This window comes from Dermacentor silvarum, chromosome 7 (assembly GCF_013339745.2).
Source record: "Dermacentor silvarum isolate Dsil-2018 chromosome 7, BIME_Dsil_1.4, whole genome shotgun sequence".
Classification (NCBI taxonomy): Eukaryota; Metazoa; Arthropoda; class Arachnida; order Ixodida; family Ixodidae; genus Dermacentor; species Dermacentor silvarum.
Genome location: NC_051160.1, coordinates 69,233,721 through 69,260,776, shown reverse-complemented (window position 1 = coordinate 69,260,776; position 27,056 = coordinate 69,233,721). Strand labels below are relative to the sequence as shown.

At 44.2% G+C, this 27,056-nt stretch overlaps 2 protein-coding genes across 5 annotated transcripts in view; one reads left to right on the top strand and one right to left on the bottom strand.

Moving 5' to 3' along the window:
- LOC119458168 (uncharacterized) overlaps positions 1–27,056 on the bottom strand; it is a 134,249-nt gene that overhangs the window by 11,947 nt on the left and 95,246 nt on the right. The gene's annotated exons all lie outside the window — the stretch shown is intronic.
- LOC119458173 (uncharacterized) lies at positions 1,864–21,045 on the top strand. Of its 3 annotated transcripts, none has more exons than XR_005193436.2 (4): positions 1,864–2,077; positions 3,306–3,498; positions 6,074–6,151; positions 19,421–21,045. XR_005193436.2 is itself a non-coding variant. In XM_049670822.1 (4 exons), exons 2-4 carry the CDS (start codon positions 3,373–3,375, stop codon positions 19,577–19,579), a joined length of 351 nt encoding a protein of 116 aa, XP_049526779.1. In that variant the 5' UTR covers positions 1,892–2,077; positions 3,306–3,372; the 3' UTR covers positions 19,580–21,045. The 3 variants fall into 3 exon arrangements, 1 of the variants encoding a protein (XP_049526779.1); XM_049670822.1 differs by lacking the exon at positions 6,074–6,151 and adding an exon at positions 15,583–15,648 and having other exon boundaries at positions 1,892–2,077; XR_007467888.1 differs by lacking the exon at positions 6,074–6,151 and having other exon boundaries at positions 1,874–2,077.

Below are 27,056 nucleotides of genomic sequence, written 5' to 3'. Positions count from 1 at the left end.
TGGTTGTAAGCAAGATTCACATGATTGTATTTGCTGTGCAATTATCCCAGTATTTTCTTATATTTGCCGATAGGAACATTTAATTATCTCAGCTGGTAATCATGCCTGGACAGCACTCACTGGACACTGTCAGATGAAAGAACATCTCGAATTGTGCAGCATTATATTACCGAAGTCATGCAACATTCTGATCCACCAAATGAGCAGGGACGCCAGCTCGTAGCTGATTTCAAGAAAATCGTGCGCTCCTAGTTGACATGAAATGCACTATGCTTATAAGCTACAAGAGATTTCCAGGACGACCTGGATAGCTACACAAGCCGTTGTCTGATGCAATAAGGCTCAGAGTGTGTCTGTATAAATGCCATTACATTGCTAAACAGCCTGCAGCCGAACCATTACATTTGGGAATGCCGTAACCACCCTGGGAAGTACACTATATATTAGTTTTCTACACTGCACAGATCATAGATATTTGGCCATTAGAAAATTTGACCTAAAGATACATCGAAATCAGGTGAAAGAACAGGATGGCAAACTTATCTGAGCTTCATACAACAAAAGCTCTTATTCCTGTGCTTTGGTTAAAATAGGTAAAGTTCGGTTAAGCATGATATATTTACTGTGTCGCTTCAGTTAAAAGCATCTAAATGATCAAGTGATATTGCAAACTTGACTTACAGCGCATGCATAGACAAAGGGACAGCAAGCATGCCGAAAGACAAGCGCTTGTGTTTCGTCGTTGTTGCTGTACCTTTGTCTATTTGTGCGCTGTAAGTCAAGTTTGCAATGGAATACTGACTAGCCCATACCCAAACCCTGCATCAAGCGATAACCAGTTATCGCTTGCTAGATTTGCAGTGAAAACCTCGGTAATAATAGTACCAGCAGAATTACGTGTTTGCTTAGTGAGGAGGTCTATACGATGATGTCAGAACGTGTAGGCAGAAGTGCTTTGCAGTATAGATGCCAAATATTTATGACAAAGGGGTTGTTACCAGGCACTGTGTAGGTCAGAGATTAGAGGTTGAAAACAAAATAAAGTGAGACTAACAGTTGTTTGCATAAAGAAAACAACGGGGGAACATACAAAACAAATTAATGCTTTCAACTAACATTTTTAATTATGTAACATATCTTTATTAGAACCATGCTTTGCGGAGCAATCACCTTGACCACCAAATGATCAAGAGCACATAAGTGAAGCGAACATTGTTTACAAGTGTTTTGCAAAAGTCCAACTAACATATTAGTGCTCTATTTAAGAGCCATGTATAATACACTAATTTTGTCCGCTTTAGATGCGCCAGCATATGCAATTTACAGAATTGTGATATCCTTTTTCATTGCCGAGTTACAGAGTTGTAAACTTGACAGTGTGGCTTTCTGAAAATTAGCCGATTTTCTTCAATTTTTATAAAAAAACTTGACGGCCTAAATTAAGCATTCGCTACCAACAGTGACTATATTTTAAGTTCTTCTTTTAAATGCCACAAACCCCATCAAATTTGGAGCAGTGGTTGCCGAGAAAAACGATTTCTCCTAGCTTTCCAATTTATTCAGATAGGAGCCCCCGTGCTAAAGCCACCAATGCTCGTAAATCGGAGGGGCCAAAGAAACTGAAACAAAATATTGTTTGTGGTGAGTACTTTCTAAATATCATATGCTTTAAATTGTTATATATGAGAAACTAAACAGATATATGTTCGAACTTTGTTGAGTTTTGCAAAGTCCACATTCAAACTCTTCCAGATGGCGCCACAACGGCTCGCCAAACGCGCGCGGTGCGAATACGAAAGTTCGTCAACGGTGAGATACGAGCGCAGGAAACTGCTGCCTGTGGGCAAGCTGGTGCCGGCTTGACAGCTCAACGTTTTCCGTTTGTGCTTACGAGGCGGCGTTACTTGAGAGAAGATAATAATACTTTGATGCTCTTCTCACGCCTACAAATGAGGGCGACGGGATAAACAGCACAGCACGCGAAAGGGTACGTGAACGCCAACGAACGGCGTGCCGCCAACAACTGCATGGGCTGTCACTTCAGTGTATTCTTCCCGCCTTTGGAAGAAGCATTTTGGTAAGCTTCTATTTTATTTCTTGTTTGCAAAGTTCATCGCAGGCAAACATTTTTTTTGCTTTTTTTTTTAAAGATCGCGTTCGAGTTCGCTATCGCGAGTGTCGCGCCGTGACCAAGGGCATCTGCGATATCTAGAACGCATTACTGTGCTCAATGCGCATGCATGACGTACGACTTGATACTACTAATATGGAATAAGCAGAACTGTAACCTCTATATAGTACAAGAGGAAAAAGACGCGATGAGAATACGCCAGGTTAAAATAAATGAACAAGTCTCGTTTGTGCTCGTTCTTTCGTTTTCCAGCCAGGGCGTGCTCCATGCTCTCTTTTTCGCGTGCAAATGTCCCGGTTTGATGAGATACAGCACGATGAACAGCGCCAACGACAGAGAAAGAACCCCCGGCCCTCCCCCCGGTTCTAGAGCACATGCTAAAGAACATATTTCTGGTGGAGGAAAAATTATCACAACGCCGCAGTAAGCTTCTTGAAATGTTTTGTCTTTTTTGAGCGTGTCGGTATAAGGCCTTTACCCTAGTTTTTGTTTTGAAATTTGACTATATTCGCTCGATGTGTAATGCATTTGTATCCAACCACCGTGGATAGAAAATGAGGCTTTCTACTTCAGATCCTATCAATTTTCTCATAAGTGGTAGCGATTACATGTAATTAGAAATGCATATTAAGGCTTGAAATGCTTGTATTCAACCTTCATATCTTAGAAACAAATTTATATCAGTGTACAACTTGCAAAGTGAACAGTGAGACTTTGTACAAAACTTTTTTAAAAGAAACTGTAAAGGTATTTTTAATCTCCCTCTATGAACAGCATCATTGTGCATTGTGGAAACTGAACTTGTTTGCAGACACAAACTGACTGACTGACTGATTGAACAGATGTGCAGCCAATCTGAAAGAAACCTTAGCAGAACAAAAAATTGGGTGGGGGGTGATATACACTGAATGTGATTCTAGGACAATATATGTGAGGAGACAAAGGTAACAGTCTGTGTGAGTGTGTTACCTTCGTCTTGTATCACGGCTATCGTGCTACACTACATCGTGTTCTACAATAAATCTGCTACAAGTGGAACAGCTAAACTTGTGCTTAATAGTGATGTTTTAAAGTAATTAACTGGCATCAGAGAAACTTCAACATGTTAATCCGTCGGCCAAAGTGCCTGCATTTTTTACATATTGATTAGAACTGATCATTTTATTTGTTGCAGGACTAAAGCTACCTTGATATGTACAAAACATGGGAGACTACGTGCAGGATTATGAATGGCTACCTGAATGCTGCTTGAAGCAGCCAGCTCTACAGCACCACTCGTGCCCCTTTCCATGGGTTGGCAAGAGGAGCAGTGGCACACAACTCTACAGGCACTTGTGCTTTTTATCATCTTTGGAGGAGATGTATTGGTATGCTCTACATATATTTGACTGTGGGTTCCAGCCGGATTTGTGGCATTGTCATTTGATATGCAGGCTGAGCAGTTACCTCTTGAGTGCACATGTAGGTAAAAGATACAAAAAGGAAGATGATTCCTCGAACACCGATGAACCTGTCCTCTACTTATTAATTTTCATTTTCTTGTTATACCTTATTTTTGCTGACCACATAAAGCCCGCAGGCAATGAAGCCAAGGAAAGCATAGATTAAATGAGCTGTGGTTGAAATTGAGATGTAGAAAATAATGAAAAAGGTAAATGAAAGTGGACGAAAAGATATCTTGTCGCTGGTGGGGTCTAAACCCACAACCTTCGTATTGTGCATTCGATACATAATTGTGCTACAGCGACGATTATCAATCCGTCATTAACTTGGGTATTCATGTGTACTAGATGTAGCCATGGGAGTGCTAGCCAGCGCCACTCGAAGCCATGGCGGGTGGATGTGGAACCCCCTTATTTGCCTTATGGTGCCACGTAACTCGTGGACTTTGGAGAGAAAGCACATGGCTAATAAATCTTCATATGCTGCCTCATGGCATCAAGGCTGCCAGATTTGAGACCCTCGCTATGAATTAACGAAAAGGAAAACGGAAGGGCTCGATTTTTTTTAATCACTACCGTATAAAGCCAGCAGGCAATGAAGTTAAGGAAAGCATAGGGCTAATCAGCTGTGGTTTCAATTGGAATGTAGAGAATACTGAAGAAAAGGGGAAATGAAAGTGGACGAAAAGATAGTTTGTTGCCGGTAGGGGAGGGGGGGGGGACCAAACCCACAATTGCACAAAGGAGGTTTTGCCAATGTATGATTTGTATGTTAGACAAACTTTTAACAAAAGGCAGCACAAAAAATAATCAGATGGCAGAGTACAAAGAACAAGCGCCAAGGGCACACTGTTTATTCACAGGCATGGGCCACTACATATGTAGAATGTACATGAAACGGAGTGCATACACGAGAACAAGGCTACCACTATGGTGCCTACACGTGGGCATCAAGCAAAATTTTCTGGGTGTTTTAAGGTTATAAGGATCGCTGGCACAGTCACTTCTACTTGATATTAAGAAAGCTTCTAAAATCAAGTGTGCATTTGTGCTTCTACTTCTGCCAAGAACCTATATCTCATCAAGTCAGGGATGACAAGTGCATGTGTTACTGTGCTCACTTACATTAGTCTTTTCCTTCCTTTTTATATTCTGCAAATGTTATCTTGCCCTGTCATTAGTGAAGTGTCCAGTTTGGCTTCTGTAGAGCTTACCACAAGTGGTTATTTGGTACACCATGCCCATGTCACAATTCATGAAGGGTGCTTGATGTCTTGTCACAAGTAGCTCTATTTTTACCCTTAAGTGGGGGAACAAAGTATAGGCAGCTTCTTTGGAACCATCAGCATAACTGGGACCCCATACTTGTTGGCAACCTTCTTCAGTGAGTGCGACACTCGGTGTGCATGAGGCAGTATCTCTGGCTGCTTCAAACTGCGCATTGTTGGCTTTTGCTGCTTTTAAGTCCCTAAGTTTTTGCAGCAGGAATTCTGAGATCGGGATGATCACAAAGTGATCATCCCGATCACTTTGTGCTTTTCGGCTTTCGAACGGGAACCTTGTTTACAATGTTTTCACTATGTCAGTGGGTGCCGCAATCATAAAGGCTAGTCCTTTTCCTCGCCCATTAAAAACATAATCCCTTGTGACAGCCTTGTCAAATATCTGATGTAATGTCACAAAGCACAGGAGCCAGCTGCTATGAGCCTGCCAATCTGAACACAAAAGCTAGTGCGCATCATGTGATTACACATTTTTAGAGCCTACTCGAGGCACATCAAGGGAATAACAGGTTTAACAACATTAATATAGGTTGATTCGTACAGTAGCAAACCTTTCTTTGCTCTTGCTTGGTAACACCAGCAAACATGCTTCATGGTGAAGGTCAAATTATTATCTATGCAGCTTAATTATTGTCAGTGGGTTGATGAAGTTTAGAGTCTGACAAAGTCTTGTCTGGTCGGGAAGAGTCATGGCGAAAAACAAAAACTGACACCGACCAAGGTGAAGTTATTTAAAAGCTTGATTTTTCGGCTTTCGAACGGGAACCTTGTTTACAATGTTTTCACTATGTCAGTGGGTGCCGCAAGCATAAAGGCTAGTCCTTTTCCTCACCCATTAAAAACATAAAATGTAATCTACCATATTCTCATGCATCATATTAGTATTAGGTTGTAAATGAATTAGAACATTTATGCATCTAAGAACCTTGAGAACCACAGCCTTGTCAAATATCTGATGTAATGTCACAAAGCACAGGAGCTTCTCAATACCCCTGCTCCAAAAGCTTAAAGTACAAATGCAACGAAATTTAACTGCCAAATTTGTAATAAATAAGTAGTACTACTGAAGCAATCTTGGCAAAGGTGCGGGGCTGGTAACTGTCTCATTTTCTTTTTGGCAGCCTTTTAATAGTGCCTTAGCAGACGAAGCATGCACTTGGTGGTTAGTGGCTGTGACGCGAGTTTACGTCGCCTCTGGGATTTTTATCACACCGCAGGCAGCTGCAGGTGGTCCCTTCTCATACGCCATGCCAAGGAGTCCTGCAATCCGAGTCATGCATCACTGCCGGTGACTGGTAATGGTGACATTTTTTTCATATTCAGTATCAAGAATGCTTACTTTTCCTAGCCTTTTGTCACTCATCCCCTCGTTTTTCAAATGTTAAAGTGTTGCACGTAGGCTGTTCTGTATTCACACTACTCGAATATTTTTTTTCCACAGCCCCAAATTTTATTTTAGTTGGACTTTATAAGCACTTCAAAGCAGCAAAAGCCAACAGTGCACAGTTTAAAGCAGCTGGAGGTGCTGCTTCATGTGTACCAATTGTCACACTCACTGCAGAAGGTTGCTGACAAGTATGGGATCCCAGTTGTGCTGTTTGACGTTGTGCTGCTAAGCCCGAGGGCACGGGATGTAAACCTGGCTGTGGTAGCCGCATTTCAATGTGGGTGAAATGCAAAAACACCCATGTACCAATTAAGGAACCCCAGGTGGCAACATTAATTTGGAGTCCCTCGTACTGCATGCCTCATAATCATATCGTGGTTTTGGCACGTAAAACCCCAGAACTTAGTTTAATTTAACAGTTGGTGCCCTTCGGTTTTCCAATTTTCTCATTTTCTTGCTTACAAAAGCTCTGTTCTCGCTACAAATGACAAATTCGTGATTACGGAAGCCGAACTTTCAATCTAGCTTACCTCAATATTTTTCTTTAGCGTACCTTTAACATGCATTTATAGCATTGAACCTGAATTATTTTGCATTTATCCATGTTGGACTTGTGCTCAACAGCTGGATGGCATAGATGCAGAGCTACTACTGTGGGCTTCAAGTTGCAAGCTTGTCTTTTCATTTAGAAGTAAGATCACCTGAACCTGGTTCTCTATTATCAGGTAGACTACTAAGGAAGGCAGACATTACTTGCGTGATAGATCTCAGTGATCAGTTAAATTTGTGTTCAGTTTTTGGCCCCCAAAAAGTGAACAGAATTGTATATTGTAGTTGCAGGGCTTGAAGCTAGTAAGTCAAATGCACTTAACCCTTTCCCTGGCAGGTATGTCACAGCTTGTCACTCGCCACTTCTCCAAGTGCATTTCGCTAACTGCTAAATTTCAAAAGCCAACAAGGCTTGTGTGCTTAAAACGTTTCTCAGGTGATCGAAAGATAACCACTTGAAAGGAAATCAAGGCATGGTGCGACGATTGCGCCGTGGCACTGTGCAGTGTTTCTTGCTTAGAAGTCTTTGCAACCATTGAAGCCAAGTTACACGGGCATTCATCAAAGTGATAGTATTGCTGTTGTAGAGCAAAGAACACATCTTTTCAGCTAACCTTACAATTTCGGAGCTGCGCAGCAATGTCTTTATTAGCACTGCGATTAAGCAAACTATCAGTTTATTTTTCTTGTAATATTTTTTTCAAACCTTCTTCCAAAATGAATATTTTAAGCAGCATATTTTATGCTCTTTATTTTGGTTTATGTTTCTTCGAATGACTAAAACATTTGGTATATACTTGGGTCCTTTTTCCAGAGTGTGTTTGGTATTACAAGGGTAAACAGATAGCGAGCCAAGCTGGTGTTGAAATGATCATCATCAGCCTATATTTATGTCCACTGCCGGACGAAGGCCTCTCCCTGTGATCTCCAATTACCCTTGTCTGCGCTAGCTGATTCCAACTTGCGCTTGCAAATTTCCTAACTTCATCACCCCACCTAGTTTTCTGCCGTCCTCGACTGCGCTTCAATTCTCTTGGTATCCATTCTGTAACTCTAATGGTCCACCGGTTATCCATCCTACGCATTACATGGCTGGCCCAGCTCCATTTTTTCCTCTTAATGTCAACTAGAATATCGGCTATCCCCATTTGCTCTCTGATCCACACCGCTCTCTTCCTGTCTCTTAACGTTAGGCCTAACATTTTTCGTTCCATCGCTCTTTGTGCGGTCCTTAACTTGTTCTCGAGCTTCTTTGTTAACCTCCAAGTTTCTGCCACATATTTTATCACCGGTAGAATGCAATGATTGTACACTTTTTGTTTCAACGACAGTGGTAAGCTCCCAATCAGGATTTGGTAATGTCTGCTGTATGCACTCCAACCCAATTTTATTCTGTAAATTTCTTTCTTATGATCAGGGCCCCCTGTGAGTAACTAGCCTAGATAAACATACTCCTTTACAGACTCTAAACATGCATTAGCATTCCTGGTCGTTTTCAACTAGTGCTTTCCAGAAATGCATGAGAAAGGCTCTTGAAACATTTTTAACTGAAACAGTAAAGTAAATTGTGGCATATTTTGGGGACAGATATCTTGACAGCATAGTAGGAAGAAAAACGGAATGCTGACCAAAATGGTGTTTAAAAATTCTTAAACGTTTCGGCTTCCACGCGGAAGCCTTGTTCACTGAGCTGAGAGGCAAAGAACCTTCAACTTAAATCCCGTCCATAATCGCTTCAGGCATCTTGCCTATCTTGGCAGGAGATTGCTGTCGTTTCGATTAAGTGTGTGTGCTGTGGTTCGGATAGTCAGAGATTCCAGATACTGTCGCTTCGTCCAGCTTTCTTGGGCGATGACTGAAGCTTGGCTCCAGTTGAAATCGTGTTGCTTGGTTTCTGCATGTTCAGCGAGTGCACTGGAAGGGACTTTTTTGCTTTTTCACATCGCTCATGTGCTCCTTCAGGCACCGCTCAAAATTGCTACTTTCACCAACGTAGACATAATTGCAGTCCACTCACGGTATCTTATTTACAACGCCAGGGAACTTTCTTTTCTTAGTTGGTCCTTGACGTTGACATGTCGTGACGTAACTTGCGGCGGGGAACATGGGCAGCTGGCACATTATATTTACGCAGGACATGTGCCAAAGCTTCGCTGATGCTGGGAACATATAGAATGGCGGTGTGACATTGGCCGGGGGCATCATGCGATTCCGTAGGACGCGACGCTCTTTTTTCTGAAAAAGCGATAAAATGTTTCGGGTAGCTGCACGCACCGAGCTCGCGTCGAATGCAGGTCAAATCGGAGCCCGAGTGTTCTGGCTTACTACAAATTCTTTAGGCTCTTTGTATTAACGATAATGCTGTGGACCACTTGTGGCACACAGTGTTTACAGAAGTGAAATGAAGATACCGCCCTGTGTGCGTGTCCTTCCTATGAACTTCCTGGGAGATAACCACTATCTATTCCGTTCTACCAATATGTCTAGAAAAGGTAGCCGGCCAGAGTCCTCCTCTTCACAGTGAAATTTATGGCACCCTCAGTGCTATTTAGGCGATCCGTGAAGGCAGCCAGGGTTTCTTTTTTAGGATGCAAAAGCAATCGTCAATGTAGCAGAAGAAAACTTTCATGGAGGATGAAAAGAAGCCAAGGCCCGACTTTCCACGGAAACCATAGCAAAATTTGCAGTGGTTACAGAAATTGATGTGCCCATAAGGGTTCCGTGCACTTACTTTTAAGTGACACTGCAGAAATTGAAGTATTTTTCAAGCAAAATTCGAGTAATCATGCGAGACCCTGTACTTCAGTTGCCATACGTTCACATAGCTTCGCATCAGCCAGAAGGGCAGCTTTGCATGCGTCCACCGCAAGGGCCGCAGAAACATAAGTGAAAAGGGAAACCACGTCAAAAGACACCATGACTTCATTATCATTCACTGTGAGGGGGTGTACCTTGTCAATAAAGTCTTGCGAGTTGCGAATAAATGTGGGGCCACTCCCAACAAGTTGAGCACACACATGGTAAAGGTAACTGGACAGTTTGCAGAGAGGGGAACGTGTGAAATCCACAATGGGCAGCATCAGAGTACCTGACTTGTGGAGTTTCAGGAGAAAACATAGTGCCGGAGCTGATCCGTTGTGGCAAAGCAGCAAATAATAAATGTGTTCTTGCAGCATGTCGGCTAGAAGCTTTTCCAAATACAGTTCCACCTTAAGTGTGGGGTCATGATTGAGGACGGTGTAGGTGCTTTCATCTTGAACAAGGTCCAAAATTTTACTGATGTAGTCATTGGTGTTTATAATAACAGTGGCACTACCCTTGTCGGCTGGCAATATCACTATGTTGCTATTCCTGTGGAGACTTAATGGCGTTTCGCTGCTCAGGCAACAAGGCGGAAGGTGGCTTACGCGGCAGTTTGGTGAGAATGCTAATCACACGAGTACAGGCATCTTCACGCTCGGAGTGATCGACGAGACCAATGGCATGCTCCACGGCACAAACAACTTTTATTTTTGGGTCAGGTGCCGAACTCGTGTTGAAGTTCAGTCCAAGTTCAAGAACACTTAGCGCCAGCTGGCTAGGTGCGTATGAAGACAAGTTGCACACTGCTGATTTGACCCGATTCGACATGGTGCTCCTGTGGCATGGCATGAGACGTACCAGTTTGTTTCGGTGTGTAGTTTCAAAGCGGCAGGACTGAAGATGAGCCTTGAAGTTGGCGTGTAGCTGGATGCTGGCGAAAACACCAGGGCACTGGTGCTCAAGGAGACTGGCGAGCAAAGGACAAATGATTCTAGAAGTCTCTGATGGTTGCTTTGCATGTCCAAGATCCTTACTTGAAGTAATAAGCGCTCAGCTTTCGAGACAACTTTGTGTCTGAAAGCCGTGTCGACGGGTCTGAGCACGTGTCGTGACTTTGGGATCAGGCCTTGGGTTTTGCATGTTAGATTGAAGTTCAGGTGAGCCTTGAACTTAGTGTGCAAAACCCAAGGCCTGATCCCAAAGTCACTACGCCTGCTCAGACCCGTTGACACAGCTTTCGGACACAAAGTTGTCTCGAAAGCTGCGCACTTATTACTTCAAGTAAGGATCTTGGACTGCAAAGCAACCATCAGAGACTTCCAGAATCATCTGTTCTTTGCTCACCGTCGCCTTGAGCACCAGTTCCCTGATGTATTCACCAGCATTCAGCTACATGCCAACTTCAAGGCTCATCTTCAGTCCTGTCACTGTGAAACGACGTACCGAAACAAACTAGCACGTCTCATGCCGCGCCACAGGAGCACCATGTCGAATCGGGTCAAGTCAGCGGTGTGTGACTTGTTTCACACGCACCTAGCCAGCTCGAGCTAGGCGGTCTCGAACTTGGACTGAACTTCAACACGAGTTCTGCACCTGACCCAAAAATAAATGTTATTTGTGCCGTGGAGCATGCCATTGGCCTCGTCGATCACTCCGAGCGCCTACACCATCCTCAATCATGAGCCCACACTTAAGGTGGAACGGTATTTGGAAAAGCTTCTAGCCGACATGCCGTAAGAACACAAGTCATTTATTATTCGCTGCTTTGCCACAACGGCTCAGCTCCGGCACTATGTTTTCTTCCAAAAATCCACAAGTCAGGTACTCCGATGCTGCCCATTGTGGATTTCATGCGTTCCCCCCTCTGCAAACTGTTCGGTTACCTTCACCGTGCATGTGCTCCACTTGTTGTGAGTGGCCCCACATTTATTCGGAACTCACAGGACTTCAGTGACAAGGTACGGGACACCTCACGGTGGATGATGATGAAGTCATGGTGTCTTTTGATGTGGTTTCCCTCAAAGTTCACTGGAAGAACCCGCACACAGGGCGGTATCTTCATTTCACTTCTGTAAACCCTGTGTGCCAGAAGTGGTCCGTGGCATTCTCATTAATACAAAGAGCCCAAAGGATTTGTTGTAAGCCGGAAGACTAGGACTCCGATTTGACCTGCATTCGACGCGAGCTCGGCGTGTGCAGCTACACGAAAATTTTTATTGCTTCCTCAGATAAAGAACCTCGCATCCTACGGAACCACGTGATGCCCCCGTGCAGCGTCGCACCGCCATTCATATGTTCTTAGCATCAGCGAAGCTTTGGCACGTGTCCTGTGTAAATATAGTGTGCAAGTCGCCCATGTTCCCAGCGGCAAGTTACGTCACGAGCTTGTCAACGTCAAGGACAAACTAAGAAAAGAAATGTTCCCTGGCGTTGTATATAAGAGCACCGAGTGCAAATATGTCTGCATTGGTGAAAGTGGCAGTTTCGAGCGGCGCCTGAAGGAGCACATGAGCGATGTAAAAATGAAAAAAGTCACTTCCATTGCACTCGCTGAACACGGAGAAACCAAGCAACACGATTTCAACTGGGGCCAAGCTTCAGTCATTGCCCAAGAAAAGAACCGGGTGAAGCGACAGTGACTGGAATCTCTGACCATCCAAACCACAGCACGCACGCCTAATTCGAAACGATGGCAATCTCCCGCCAACATATGCAAGATGCCTGAAGCGATTATTGATGCAGATTTAAGCGGAAGGCTTTTTGCTTCTCAGCTTGGTGAACAAGGCTTTCGTGTGGAAGCTGAAACGTTAAGAATTTTTAGACAAGAACATTTTGGTCGGCGTTCTGTTTTTTTCCTCCTATTATGCAGTTACTTCCCAACCAGAGGGGATTTCGTCGAACTCTTGATTGCAGATATCTTGACACTTGAGCTAATTTTAAATTCTGCTTAGCCGATGTGTTTGACTTCACTTCTGCCCAGCTGCAATTCCACAATTGCAACAAATGCCCTAATGTAAATAATTAGAATGTTATTGTTTGGAAGTTTGGGAAATATATTTGAAACAGTGAATTTGTCATATTTGACAAGCAATGTCATCTTCCAGTAACCCACCTGAACAAGTAGAATTGCCCTATATGCCACAAACATATAAGGTGCAACAAACTTTTATGTTCATGTTACAGCTCAAGTTGCATTACCGGCATTGTTTGTGTTTATAAAATTACAATGGATAACATATAGCACGGCTTCTGCTTAAGCTTCTTGGTCAGACACACTGGTAGACATATAATGGCACGAAGGAATCAGCACAAAGAAACACATCGACAGCACTGGCATTAAGTACCAACTGATTTTATTCGTGAAGGCAGGCGAGCATTTAAAACCCCAATCGCTCTTTTTGTGCCAGTAACGAGTCTCACTTGTCCAGGGAATTTTCGCCTACTGAGTGCCATGGACAAGTGGCAATGTTTTCATCATTTTGTTGTGAAGACTGTGTTAATAAGAGGCACCAATTTTGCAGTAAACAGATGTTTTGAGGTCACAGTGGGAGGAAACGAAGCAGAAGTCTGGCTTGTTTAAAAGTAGCAGTGCAAAGTGAGGTGGCTGCAGTGACAAAGGTCGCCTGTTCAATGCCGGAATTCATGTTTTTGGATCTGAAGTAAAGAATTGGAGCTGGAAAGCTCTAATGTGTCATGGTTGGAGCATCAACATTGTACTAACAATTGCAAAGAAAATTTGAGCCCCTGGCGACCTGTTTAAAAAAAAAGCTTTTTCGCTTACACCTTTGCGATTGGCTTTCCATGCAGCGCTAGCAATAACACATTTCATGGGGGATAACAAAAGCATGGTTGACTTCTGTTCCAAAAAAACATGTCATTTCTTTTTAGAGCACTTACCTGCGATTTATCACTCAAATTGTGACAGGTGCATATTTTGTATCCTTACTGTTCTGAGCTCAATTTTATTTTCAGAAAACCACAGAAATTTCCCAAATTTTTTAAGAGTGATTCATTGTGAAGAGCTTTCATTACTGCAATATCAGCTGTTCATTTATTATTTTGTGCTGTCCTTTACTAGCTATCAACAATTTTTTCATGTTTTTAAATTGCGAATAGGCAAGAACACCAAAACAGTTTATATTGGTATTAAATGTAACAATATGGAGCATGATATTGCTATGGACCAGTAGTTACGATAACAAAGAGGCCAGTGGTGTGAAGACGACAACGATTGGAGGCTAGCACAGGCTGTTGCCTTTTGGTCAAGTGCAGATTATTCACGTGTAAATATACTTGAATGTATCTTGTCGTCTGTGTCTTCCCACATAACATATTAAGTCGAGATGGACATTCCTTGTCTTTGTCACGGAAGCTCTGCAGTGGTTGGTACGTTGAGCCTTCTATCATGGCTCCCTGAGACGACAGCTCGACTCAACTGGTTCTGACACCAGCTGCCACTTCGATGACCTGCATCGCACTCCACTCCCCGTGACTCTGGCATATTCTCGGGAACAGATGGGAAAGACGCGGAGGACTGGATCAGACTGCACGAACGAGGCACCAATAATCGGTGGGACCCTACTGTCATGCTTGCCAACGTAGTATTTTACCTTGTTGGCACACCTAGAGTATGGTTACGGACACACGAAGATGAGCTCACCAGTTGAGATATGCTTAAACAAAAATTTTGAGACTTGTTCGGCAACCCTCACAGTCACCAACTTGCCACGAAGAAGGCGTTATCCAGCCGTGTGCTGACGTCAAGAAAGCCGTATGTCACATGGATTCAACAAGTCCTGGCTCTGTGCCGCAAAGTTGACGCACGCGACTGAACCAGACATGGTTTCACACATTCTCAAAGTTAGCGTCGATGACACCTTCAACTTTTTCGTCTTCAACAACGAGGCGACGGTGGATGCAGCCATCAAAGAGTGCTGCTGGCTGAAACCCGCAAAAAGCCGCCATGTCAACCAACAGTTTGCCCGTCTATCAAGCACCTCGGCAACATCTTCCTGTGCCGACGCTCCCTCGTCCCAACAACACTAGCGATGTTTCCCGGAACCTCCGGCGAGAAATTGAAGCTGCCTATCCAGCTGCCTTCGAATCCAGCTCCGCCAACAAACCTGCAGTCACGGTTTCCCTGATTCAGGCAGTTGTATGCCAAGAGGATAACTTGAGTTTGGCCTAATTTGTGTTTACTGCATGTTACCACCAGTGTCATCGTTTCGTGCTTCTCTTTCTCTGTCTTTGTCCTTGATTAGCGGTCAACATGTCATGCTTTATGCCACGAGTTCGCCAACATGGGTCTTCACTCTGCCTGCTCGGCCCATCGCCCTGATGCCTGCTCGAATTCTTCGATCCCGCCCTGTTCCACATCTTATTACCCAGCACCTACACCAAACATGTTATGTGGGAAGACGCAGATGAGAAGCTATATACAAGTATATTTACAAATGAATATGCCGCACTTGACCAAAAGGGAACAGCCCACGCTAGCCTCCAATCGTCATCTTCACATCACTGGCTTCTTCATCATCATAAATACTGCTCCGTAGGAATACCGTGCTTCATGTAAACTTTCTGTGCCCTTGCCTATTTGCAACTTAAAAACATGAAAGTATAGTTGACAGCTAGTAAAAGAATACAGAAAATAATAAATGAACAGCAGATATTGCAGTAATAAAACCTTCACAATGAATCACTCATAAAAATTTGGGAAACTTCAGTGGTTTTCTGAAAATAAAATTGAGGACGGAAAGGGTTAATATTATATGGGGCACAAAAATCAGTAGCGAAACAAAATATGCACCTGTCAGAATGTGAGTGATGAATTGCGGGTAAACGTTATAAAAAAAATTGACCTGATTTTATCACAGAGACAGTGATTGTTTGCGGACACATGTCAATCCCTGTTTGCTAGTGTAAAAAAACCTCAATCATTTCCCTCTCAGCTTTATTATGGCTTTTTGCAACTAACCTTGTGTGCAGGAACATAGGGATGCACCATCAGCTCTTGACATGTGCAGCCATGCGGCTACCGTAGTCATTCTTCATGCAAGTTCTGAGTTCAAATACTTCCTCATTGAAGCATTGATAGTGATTATGATTATACATACTTGTTTCCATCCAGGAGCAAAATCAGTTGGTACCATATTTACACGATTGTAAGGTGACCTATTTCTTTAAATTTGAAAATCTGAAGTGGGGGATCGAAACGAAAGCATGGCACCGCCAATAAGGAGAGAAATGAGTTATCACGGGCGCTACAATATAAATACAATTTTATGTTTTGTCTACAGGTCTACCTGTAGCATTCAGCTATTCTGCGCGTTTGTTCGGAAGGGTTTTTTTCAACATTTTAAGCAGGTTTACAACGCACACAGCACTAATGGTTTTGCTGATAGTTGATGGAAGGGCCGCTGTTCCAATTGCGGCGGCACCGACTCTCGGAATGCCGGTGCTTCCGGGGGAGTATCGATAGTTAATGGAAAAGCAGATGCCGCTCATGTGTTTCTCTTTATAGCTCTACGTTTTACTTGACCGCCGGCCATGTGTTACTTATAAATTTTTGTTATGGAATGTACCCATGGGTATGCCTTTTTTTTCCTAACACATGTGATTTGGGGGGTTGACTTACTTACAATCATGTAAATACGGTAGTTGGGGCCTGCCCTGTTGATATGTGTTTCAATGTCCTTGTTTTTCATGCCATCATACCCTGCATACAATTTCTGAAAGCTGGGAGAGTTGGTTACCTGCATTAGGAAACATGGTTACTACACTATCAGATGAAATACATATGAATGCACAGAACGGGCCCTGCACTTCAACTGGTTTTACAACACAAGTGATTACATAAATGCATGAAAGGCTCACATTTGCGGCAATATTTGACTATACATGACATATCAGATATATCACTCATTTTACCTATGATGCATGCATTAGACATATTGTTCAAGTAATCAATATTTCTAGTCAAGATACCAATATGTTTGCTATTGCATTTATTGGCTTCTTGTTTGGAAAAGGACTTATATATCAGTGTGCACTTTCAGCTTTAGATTTTTCCGAGTATTTGTGCTGCCACATTTTGTAAGTTGTCCCGACCTTGCTAACGCCCTAACCTACACCGAAGGCTCCCTCAGCCTGTCATTGAGGCACCTTTGAGTGCCTTTAATGCCTTCTTCTGCAGCAAGTGTTACATTGCGCTGACCAGGAGTTGCGTTAATGACAGGCTGCAGGAGCATCGAGCAAGATTTAGGCGTTAACAGCATGTGGATTTCACAAAACATTGTAAAAGATGCCAAAGCATGCCAAAATATGACTGTACACATGTACTTCGAAAATGCAAGGCAGAAAAGTGCAAATTGATGTACTAGACCGTACAAGAAAGCAATAACTGCATTAACACACCTTCCACAAGGGCCTGGAATAGAGAAATTACTTGTTGATGTATGATATGTGTGCATTGTGAGATTTTATTGTGAATGCTAGGTTTTAATGTGCGTAATCACTGTAGTGAGGTCAGTTGATTTCTAGCAACCATTCTGTGCATTTGGTGTTTTGTCATTCTTAGTACTGTAATCATGTTTCATAAGATTTTACACACATTGCTAAAATAAGGCTTCGGGGCAGTTTGGTCTTCTTTTCATCCGCATTCTTGTTTTTGTAATTTCCCTTACCACATTAGCATTTTTCTGGAGCACTGGTGGCATTTCACTGTGCTCTTGCATTTACTTGCCAGATGTCTGTCTTTGAAGAGCCCAAACCACTTATAGCATACGAATTTGTTACAAGCTGAAGGCTATGGGTGACTTGGTAAACATGCTGCTAAATATTTTTTTTTCAGTTGAAGCACTTCTGTAACTGTTAGGTTTTGCAGCTATAAAGTGAAGCAGAATTCTTGCATCCGTGTAATCTACATGCCACTTTTTCATTGTCCCTTCTTTTATCTAACTGCCTGCTATGTCAGCATGACAATGCACATAGCGACATCTTTCACGGGTCTCTGAACCTTCTTAAGCAAATCGTAATATTGCATATTATCTTCTTTCCTAACATTAATAGGTTCCAAATAGCTCCTACAATGCTTTTGTCTTCATATTTTCAGCAGCGATAGCTGAAATTTTCAGTGGGAGGACAGAACTAGCAGTTGACCTGATTTACCACTTTACAGGCAACAAGTTAACCATAATATAAGTGCCATGCCGATTTCTTAAAAGCTCTTCATCAATTCTGCACATCTGAAAGTTTATTGAATTGAAGCAAGCTATGAGTGCTGTGTTAATGAGATGGTCGAATGCTCGTGATGGTTTTAGGCCAATGTGAAGAAAGCCCCAGTACCCATGTGTTGCTTTACGATGTTGATCTGTATTGATTATTGTTAGTTGGTGAACTGTATGTGCACTGCGAAGATATGCACATTCTGGTGCCCTTGCATAATCCGGTCACATATAAAACATATTACATTTATTATCAAGAGCGCATACATTTTATTAGTTTTTGAATGTGTTGTCTTGATTTCGTTCATTTTCAGCGTTGCTAGGCATCCTATTACATAATTAAAGAGCTTCCGCTGATGTAAACAGTTAATTAGAAAATTCAGAACCTTTTAATCACTGCAGCTATAGATTCCTTTAATCATAAGCTCTTTTCCTCGCTACAAAATAGGGGTTCCTAAATCTCATTATTGGTTCCTATAAGCCACTCTAGCTTGATGAAAACACTTCAGAAATTGTTCCAAGGTCCATAATTTATTTTCAGTCAAATCAGAATCGAAGAAACACCCTTTGCAGATGACAAATATTACGGTCCATATCAGTTAATAAAATGTTCTGCAAATTTTCATGGTTATTAAAAAACTTATTTGTAGCTTTTAGTGTGCCAAGATGTCTTAGGGGTTTGCGAATATCTGAAACTTTCGGAATAACAAATCGAATAGTGTCCTATTCGCTTCGGTTGTCGAATCGAATAGTCACTATTCATAAATTCGAATATTTTATTACTTTTCGAATATTTCAAAATGTGAACTGCGGCCAATTGAACATAACATTGGAGTAAATGTACGTTAAATTTTCATGCCCATGGGCATAGTATAGACAAAACCTGATAATACGCACAAACCAGGTTACGTCACTTAGGTAGCCATACTTTACAGGCTATACAACGATCATTCGCACTCTGAAGAGTCATGTGCATGTGAAGAAACTACTTGTTTGCTTCCACTGCTGTTTTATGCTTTTAAGAAGCAACACTTCATTATTTACTATACTGATGACAGAAACAGATGACAGATGATAGTAGGATGCGAACATCGTTTTATATTAATTGTGATAACGGCTGTTCATTATTTGAAAAGTATTCAATTTGGTCTCAAAAATCGCTATTCGCACACCCCTAATGTTTTACCTTAGACCATAAGATAATAATGATGCTCATATGATGTGAAATTTTCACAATATTCTGTGTGCAGTCTGCAACTGTAGTGATTGCCTGTCGTTTTTCTTAACTTGAGATAGCCAAAGTACACTTGGTGTTGTGGCATTGGTTAGCCAAGCACTGTCAAATCATTTGTGAGGCATACTTATCAGTCAGCGCGAGAACAACTTGGGACACAGGACGAGTGCTGACAGTTTTTTGTTAGCGCTCATCCTGTGTCACTCTACCTCTGTGTTCTCAATTGTTCTCGGGCTGACCAATAAGTGCATCCTTTCCAACTCGCCCATCTTTCTACTTTATTGCAATTTGTGATGCTATGTTTAAATATTCATATGGTATCAGTTTGCAAGTACAGTAGTATATAATCCATTTTTTTGTTTTTCAGGGTGCTCCATACCATGCACTGCCATTTCAATACACCAAGGCTTTTCGTGTGGATTCCTTCCCTTTTCAAGGCCACCACTGCTTGCACAGCATCATCAGCCTACCTTCCTTGATCTTCATGTTCCATATGGCAGAAGAAAATACAAAATGCCTACTCTGAAATACATGCTTGGCTCCATGCAGCACTCCCTGCCGTCAGGGTGCTAGAACTTTGTGCAGAGAAAATGTTCGTAATGATGCTATATGTGTACAGCCTTGGTGGTAAAGTGTTGCCCGCTTCGCCTATGAGAGAATTTCACACTTATGGGCACTGTTAAAGGTTCATGTGTTAAATGTTTGACATCCTATAGAAATTTTCATGTTTCAGTGTAAAAGCAAAATTATAGTTGAATTGCTGCTTTTTGTGATATGCAATATACAGCTGAAGGTGATTAGCAGTGGTGAAACAGGTGTTGTATGAGGTGGTAAATTGTTTTCAACAGGGGGAGTTGTCTTTGCTAGGGCAACAACTGTTTTCCTTGGCAGCATTTATATAGTTCACTTTTCCCCACTCCATAGACATCTAGGAGAATAAGCAGGGTTGCATAGAGTAGGGTGAGGCAAGTTGAAATGCTCAACATGATGGTTTAGTTGGGAAGGTAAGGTGTGTGGGAGAAATAGGGGAGTTTCCTCAGACCACTCAGATTGCTGACATTGGTGTTGGTCTTTGTGCCGGTGTTGGTTATATAACGCAAGGCACATTTTGAGGAAAGAATTTTTGAAAAAACTCCTTATATTTGTGCAAATTCGGTATGTGCCCCTGGGGCTGCAATAGGTTAGCACCACTGAGGCCACTGGTTATGTGCCCCTGGGGCCACTGCATCGGCATATGCAGGTCTTCAATGAACCTCTTTGACACCAACTTGTGTATGTGCCAATCTTTAATGAACCTCTTTGATGCCAACTAGGGTCAGGTGGCATCGCAACAAGCACCTATGTAGTGACATCTACATATGCATTGTTGTCAGCTGGAGTTGTCTACTAGTCCCCTTGTTGGATTGTTAACCTCAGCCTGAGACATCACCTGCTTGACTACTGTTACATTGTGACCATCTTGCTGTGAACTTTTGTCATGTTCACTATTTGGGTAGTTTGTATTTCAGGTATTGCACATTGCTAAGGAAATTGATTCAGAGTGGGGTGTGCGCCCTTGGCTTCTTTTTCTTTGCAGCTGCATGTTACATGCGAGCATAGTATGTGGGAGTAAGTTGTTTGTAGATATCAATTCGAAATAGCATAGGTATTCAAAAGTACTTTGTTTATTTTCCTTCGGGTCATTGCTGCTGTCAGGCCTACTTTGCATCATTCATTGTAGCATGCTCTTTTACTTGCAAAAAGAAGTGTGACCTGTTCAAACAGATACAAGGATTGCCGAATAGCTCATGGTGTTGTCTTGAGCTACTCACTTTTGGTCTTGGCTGCACTTGTAGATTTATAAGTGTACTGAAGCTTGTCAAATGCTTGAATTCTCTGTCATACTTGTTTATATCCAATTTATTGAATCAATTCACTTTCACTATGCCAACAATTGCTGATTGTACTATCATGCTGGCACATTTGGTTGTGGAATTACAATAAATTTCCAGACACTTTATTGCTTTGTCATACATCTCGGAGCTCCTCAAAGGGCCCATTCTACTAAACACACATACAAAAAAACTCCCTTCAGCCTCATAAAATTCCCAAAAGGAGCCTAATAAACTCCCAGAGCTTCCTGTAAAAGCTCCGAAAAGGAGCTAAAATGTACTCCCAAAACATTTGTTTAAAACTCCCTAACTAAAACAAAGCTCCTTAAAGGTGTGAAGAGGAACTCCCAGACATTCTCCTATATATTCCCATAAAAAGCTAAAAATTAATTCCCAAAGCTATCCATAAGAGCTCCCTTAAGCAAAGCTCCCAAAATATGGAAGCAATTGCTCCCATATTTACACCTAAGCACTCCCATTAGAAGTAAAAATAATTTCCCAAAGGCATCCTTAAAAACTCCCTCAAGAAGCTACGCCGCTCGGAAAATACGTTCGTAATAGCTCCCATCGTTTCTCCTTTAAATTCCCAAAAGAAGCAAAATAAAATACCCAAGCAAACCTATAAAGGCACCCAGGGTACCTCATAAAACCTCCCACAGTCCCGGTGTTCAAAGCAGTAATAAAAAACTCCTAACTTTCCTCATAAAGACGCCAGCAGCGATATCTTTAAAGGAACTATACAAAACTCCCACGGTACCCCCAAAAAATCCAACAACAAGGGTGTGAATAAAAACTCCATTCTGATGGAGTTTCTTGTGCTCCCATTAGGGTGTGAGTTATGCAACGAGCCTAAAACTCCCTAAAAGAGTAAAACCTGTTAACAGTGTAGGCTCTTGTGTGATAGACACCACAAGGCTCGTCTTTCAAGTACAGAAAAACATGATTTCTCTGTGTAAACTAGGCAGCTTGATGCCTTGCACAGATATTCGAAGATCTAATCTTTTGATTCCGCTAGTAGCCAAAATCGTGCGTACATAGTACGGTAACCGGTTTCACATTTGTCATGCGCAGTGGCTAACTCCAGAATTACTGTTTCCCGTATCGTTCTACATCGTAAGCGTTGAGCAAAACAATCGGCCTAAGAAAGTATCAAGCTCTGCAGGCTCTGCGGAGACCACACAGCTGTGTGATGCGTACCAAAGCAGCGAGGCAGGAGGCGAAGCGACGGGCCAACGAGTCCCACAGAGGGGCTGTGTGCCCAAATAAGAAGCGGAGCAAGAGGCAACAAGTGTAGAAGTCGGGAGTGGTGGTTTTGGTACATGTCTATTTTCTTTTACGAATACAATCACCCTTGACCGAAGCCATATGGACGAAAACGAAAGTAGGCGCGGGTAAGGCTGAATAAGGTTTCCGAGATTGCTTTCCGGGATGTAACGGCGACAAGAGCAGCGGAGTCTGGAGGGTGAAGTAGACAACAAAATTGGACAAAAGCGTGCATTACGCGAGGAGAAATGAGCTACAGAGAAGTGAAAAAAAAAAAGACGTGAGGACATTTCAGTAACTGCCAAAGATATCTAATTCGTTCAAAGTAAAACTGACTTTTGATGATATTTTTCCAAAACACGCGACACTACTTCCTGCACGCATACTTGAAGGTCTCCTTCAAGACCATCGTAGTCAACTTCCGTCTCATTAGGTTATTTCTATTGACGTATCACAAAATTTAGAGAAGGCTGGTGTTGGCATCTTTTCGAATGAACTCAACTGGTCTTTTGCTCTCCGTCTCGCTGATTACATTCCAATATTTCTTGCAGAATGTCTGGCAGTTATTCTTCCATCCAAAAATTGGGTCCACAGAATCTAAGGTAATAGTTGTTACAGATGCCTTTTGGTCTGTACGCATTTAACTTCCAATAATCAGTCACACCTGCTGAGTATATTGTGACAGAGCGATGAAGAAGTTTTGAGAGCACTTGAAGAAGACGAAGCTCGGGACTTCGCGTGCTTACTATGACTTGTCAGCCGCTGCCGGTCTTGTAAATACACTGTAAATACATTTCTTATACCTTTTCCCCGTAACATTTTGGTGGAGTTTGCGGCTCAAGTTCAAGACGGATTTACGCAGCGGGCGCTCCTTGGCTGCATCTACCATGCCAGCTCAAGGCGAGGATGCTTCGGGCTCGTCGACCCCCACGCCAACCGTCATTCTGGCACAACCGCGCGACCCCGGCACCTTTTCCGGCACTGACAACACGGATGTTGAAGACTGGCTTCAACTATATGAGCGGGTGAGCAAGAGCAACCATTGGCACCAGACCGCCATGCTGGCTAATTTGATCTTCTATCTCGCGGGAACGGCACTCGTCTGGTTTCAGACCCCGAAGAGGAACTTACCACCTGGACATTTGTAAACAGAAGCTCACGGATTTGTTTGGCAAGCCTGTTGGACGTCAGCGCGCCGCTCAAAAAGACCTCGCTTCGCGTGTCCAGACGTGCACTGAGTCCTACCTCACATACATCCAGGACGTGCTCGCTCTGTGCCGCAAAGTGGATCCGAGAATGTCCGAAGCTGATAAGTCGCACATGTCATTAAGGGCATAGCAGATGACGCCTTTCACCTCCTCGTCTTTAAGAATCTTCTACTGTACAAGCCATCATTACCGAATGCAGGCGGTTTGAAGAAGCCAAGAGCCGCCGCATTCCCCACCCGTTTCCCCGCCTCCCCAACACGGCTGCTACGTCCACCTGCGAAGACCTCCGCAGTCTGCCCACACCCAATCGCTCTGATGACATCGTCCACATCATCCGGCGTGAAATCGAGGCCGCATCTCCTATCCAACCCCAACCCTTGGCTCCGACAATTGCCAGTCCACCGTTTCCCTGATCCAGACCGTCGTACGCCAGGAATTGGCCAACGTTGGCTTGATGAATGTCTGCTCCGTTAATCGGCCTGACTACGCTTCGTCCGCCTCTGCCATGCGCCCTCGCAACATGAATGCCCCTCCGCGGTATCGCAACCCGACTGAATGGCGCACTCCCGACGACAGGCCAATATGCTTCACTTGTGGCCGTATCGGTCACATTTCACGTCACTGCCGCTCTTCGTGGAATTCGACCCCTTGCCCTATCTGCCATCCGCCGCCCGCCTCATGCTGCTTCTCGCTTCCCACCGCGCCTGCAACCCAGTAACGCCCTGGCGACTCCTCTCGGCCCCGCCCGCTCTAGCCGCTCTCCTTCGCCACATCGCCGCTCCTCCCGCTCGCCCCCATCGCGTCGGTCACCGTCGCCCAGCTCCTTCCGGCGCACGCTTTCGGAAAACTAACAGGTGCAGCACCTAGAGGTGATGCTGCTATACCGCCCCGACGCCAAAATCCTCTTCTGACCCTGCCTACAAATCGGAACCTCATCAAAGTGAACGTGGATGGTGTACCTGTTACGGCTCTGATTGACACTGGCGCGCACGTATCTGTCATGGGGTGCTCAGCTTCGCCATCGTCTCAAGAAAGTCCTCACTCCTGCCCCGTCGCCTGTGCTCCGAGTCGCCGACGGGGGAACGCCGGCCGTTATTGGCATGTGTCCAGCTCGTGTGAGTGTCGCCGATCATCATACTTCTGCTTTATTCTATGTCCTAGAACTGCCCTCACGACCTAATCCTGGGACTTGACTTTCTCTCAGCCCATTCCGCCTTGATAGACTGTTCTGCTGGTGTTGTGCAACTCGCTCTACCTGTTGCTATTGATCCCCCCGATAGTGCTCCGATCCGGCTATGTTCCACAGAGCATATTCGCCTACCTCACCTTGCCGTTACCTACATAGGTGTTTCACCCGTTCCGCCCATTCCAGACGGTGACTACATCGTATCTCCTAATCCGGATGTCCTGCTCTCGCATAACGTCGCATTTCCTCACACCGTCATTACCATTACGGACAACACGTCCTGTCTTCCGCTAGTGAACTTTGGACTTAGTGCACAAGTTCTCCCGCGCGGCATATCACTTGCGCAAATCACGCGGCCGAAGACTACCAGATTTCGGGTTTAAATGCTGACGACTCCTCGTGTGCAACTCTTGCTGTGCCTCCTGCCCCTTCAGACTTGAATGCCCTAATGAAAATGATCGCGCCCGACCTTCCGCCCCAGTGTGCCAATGAACTACGTTGCCTCCTTGCCTCGTACTGGGACTTATTCGACCTTGGAGACCGTCCTCTCGGACAAACATCTGTTGTGAAACATCGCATTAACCCGGGGATGCGAGCCCAATCCATCGGCGACCCTACCGCGTCTCTCCTACCGAGCGAGACATCATCCAACACGAAGTTGATAAGATGCTTTCTCGTAACATCATTGAACCTTCTTGTAGCCCATGGGCATCCCCTGTTGTCCTAGTTAAGAAAAAGACAACAGTTGGCGATTTTGCGTAGATTATCGGCACCTAAACAAGGTAACCAAGAAGGACGTCTATCCGCTACCACGCATTGACGATGCCCGTGATTGCCTCCATGGAGCACAATATTTTTCGTCCATAGACCTTCGCTCCGGGTACTGGCAAATTGCCGTCGATGACATGGACCGTGAGAAAACGGCTTTTATTACTCCCGACGGGCTCTATCAGTTCAAAGTCATGCCTTTCGGGTTATGTAATGCCCCAGCCACATTTGAAAGAATGATGGACGCCCTCCTACACGGTTTCAAGTGGTCCATCTGCCTCTGTTACTTGGACGATGTGATCGTTTTTTTCTCCCCACTTTTGCGACGCACCTCGAACGCCTATCGACGGTCCTATCTGTTTTTCGTCGGGCGGGCTACAACTCAATTCGTCCAAATGCCACTTCGGTCGTCGTGAAATTTCTGTGCTCGGACATCTCGTCGATTCTTCGGGTGTCCGTCCTGATCAAGATAAAATCCGGGCAGTGAAAGACTTTCCCGTGCCCACGTGCGCCAAGGACGTTCGCAGCTTCTTGGGCCTCTGCTCCTACTTTCGTCGGTTTGTCCGCAATTTTGCGGACGTTGCACGCCCTCTTACTCAGCTCCTCAAGAAAGACGCTGCCTTCATTTGGGGCTGTGAGCAAGCTCGTGCTTTCACTGAGCTGATCCGGCTGCTTACTTCCCCTCCCATTCTCGCTCCCTTTGACGCGTCAGCTCCAACAGAAGTCCGTACCGATGCCAGCGGCCATGGTATTGGAGCTATCCTGGCCCAGAAACAACAAGGACAAGACCGTGTTATTGCTTACGCCAGCCGCCTTCTTTCCCCTGCTGAGCGCAAATATTCCATCACTGAGCGCGAGTGTCTGGCTCTCGTTTGGGCAGTGGGAAAATTCCGCCCCTATTTGTACGGCCGGCAATTCACAGTCATTACTGACCACCATGCTCTGTGTTGGCTTTCATCTCTGAAAGATCCTTCTGGCGCCTTAGCCGATGGGCTCTGCGCCTTCAAGAATACAACTACTCAGTTGTATACAAGACAGGCCGGTTACACCAAGATGCGGACTGCTTGTCCCGCCAACCTGTCGACCCACCTGACGTTTCTATGGCCGCTATTCCTGTAACCGTTCTCTCTTTGAGTGCTTTTCACGATATCGGAGCGGAACAACGCCGGGTCGACTTCTTAAAAGGCCTTATTCACCGGCTGACTTCAACGATCGACGCCCGACCCTTCCCTTCGAATGTTTGAACTCCACGATGGCATCTTGTACCGCTGTAACATGCGCCCTGACGGCCCTGACCGACTCTTAGTTGTCCCTTCGCATCTGCGCCGGACTGTTCTCGCCCAGCTTCATGATGTGCCGACTGCCGGTCACCTTGGCGTGTCACGGACTTACGACCGCGTTCGTCGGCGCTTTTTTTGGCCTGGTCTTTACCGTGACGTCTGCCGTTATGTCGCTGCGTGTGACCTTTGTCAACGACGAAAAAAGCCGACCACGCTCCCTGCTGGCCGCCTTCAACCACTTGACGTGCCTTCAGAACCATTCTTTCGTGTAGGCGTTGATCTTTTAGGCCCTTTTCCTACGTCTGTTTCGGGAAATAACTGGATTTCTGTCAGCAACAGATTACGCCACCCGATCCGCAATCACACGGCTCTTCGACAAGCTGTGCAACCGATGTCGCCGATTTTATAACTAGACAACGTCATCCTT

What these genes read in the sequence shown, in the direction of transcription:
- LOC119458173 (XM_049670822.1), top strand. Translation starts at nt 3,373, where the DNA reads ATGCTGCTTGAAGCAGCCAGCTCTACAGCACCACTCGTGCCCCTTTCC. An exon ending in TCTTTGGAGGAGATGTATTG is followed by an intron (nt 3,499 to 15,582) that starts GTATGCTCTACA and finishes CCTTGTGTGCAG; the next exon opens with GAACATAGGGATGCACCATC. An exon ending in CTACCGTAGTCATTCTTCAT is followed by an intron (nt 15,649 to 19,420) that starts GCAAGTTCTGAG and finishes TTTGTTTTTCAG; the next exon opens with GGTGCTCCATACCATGCACT.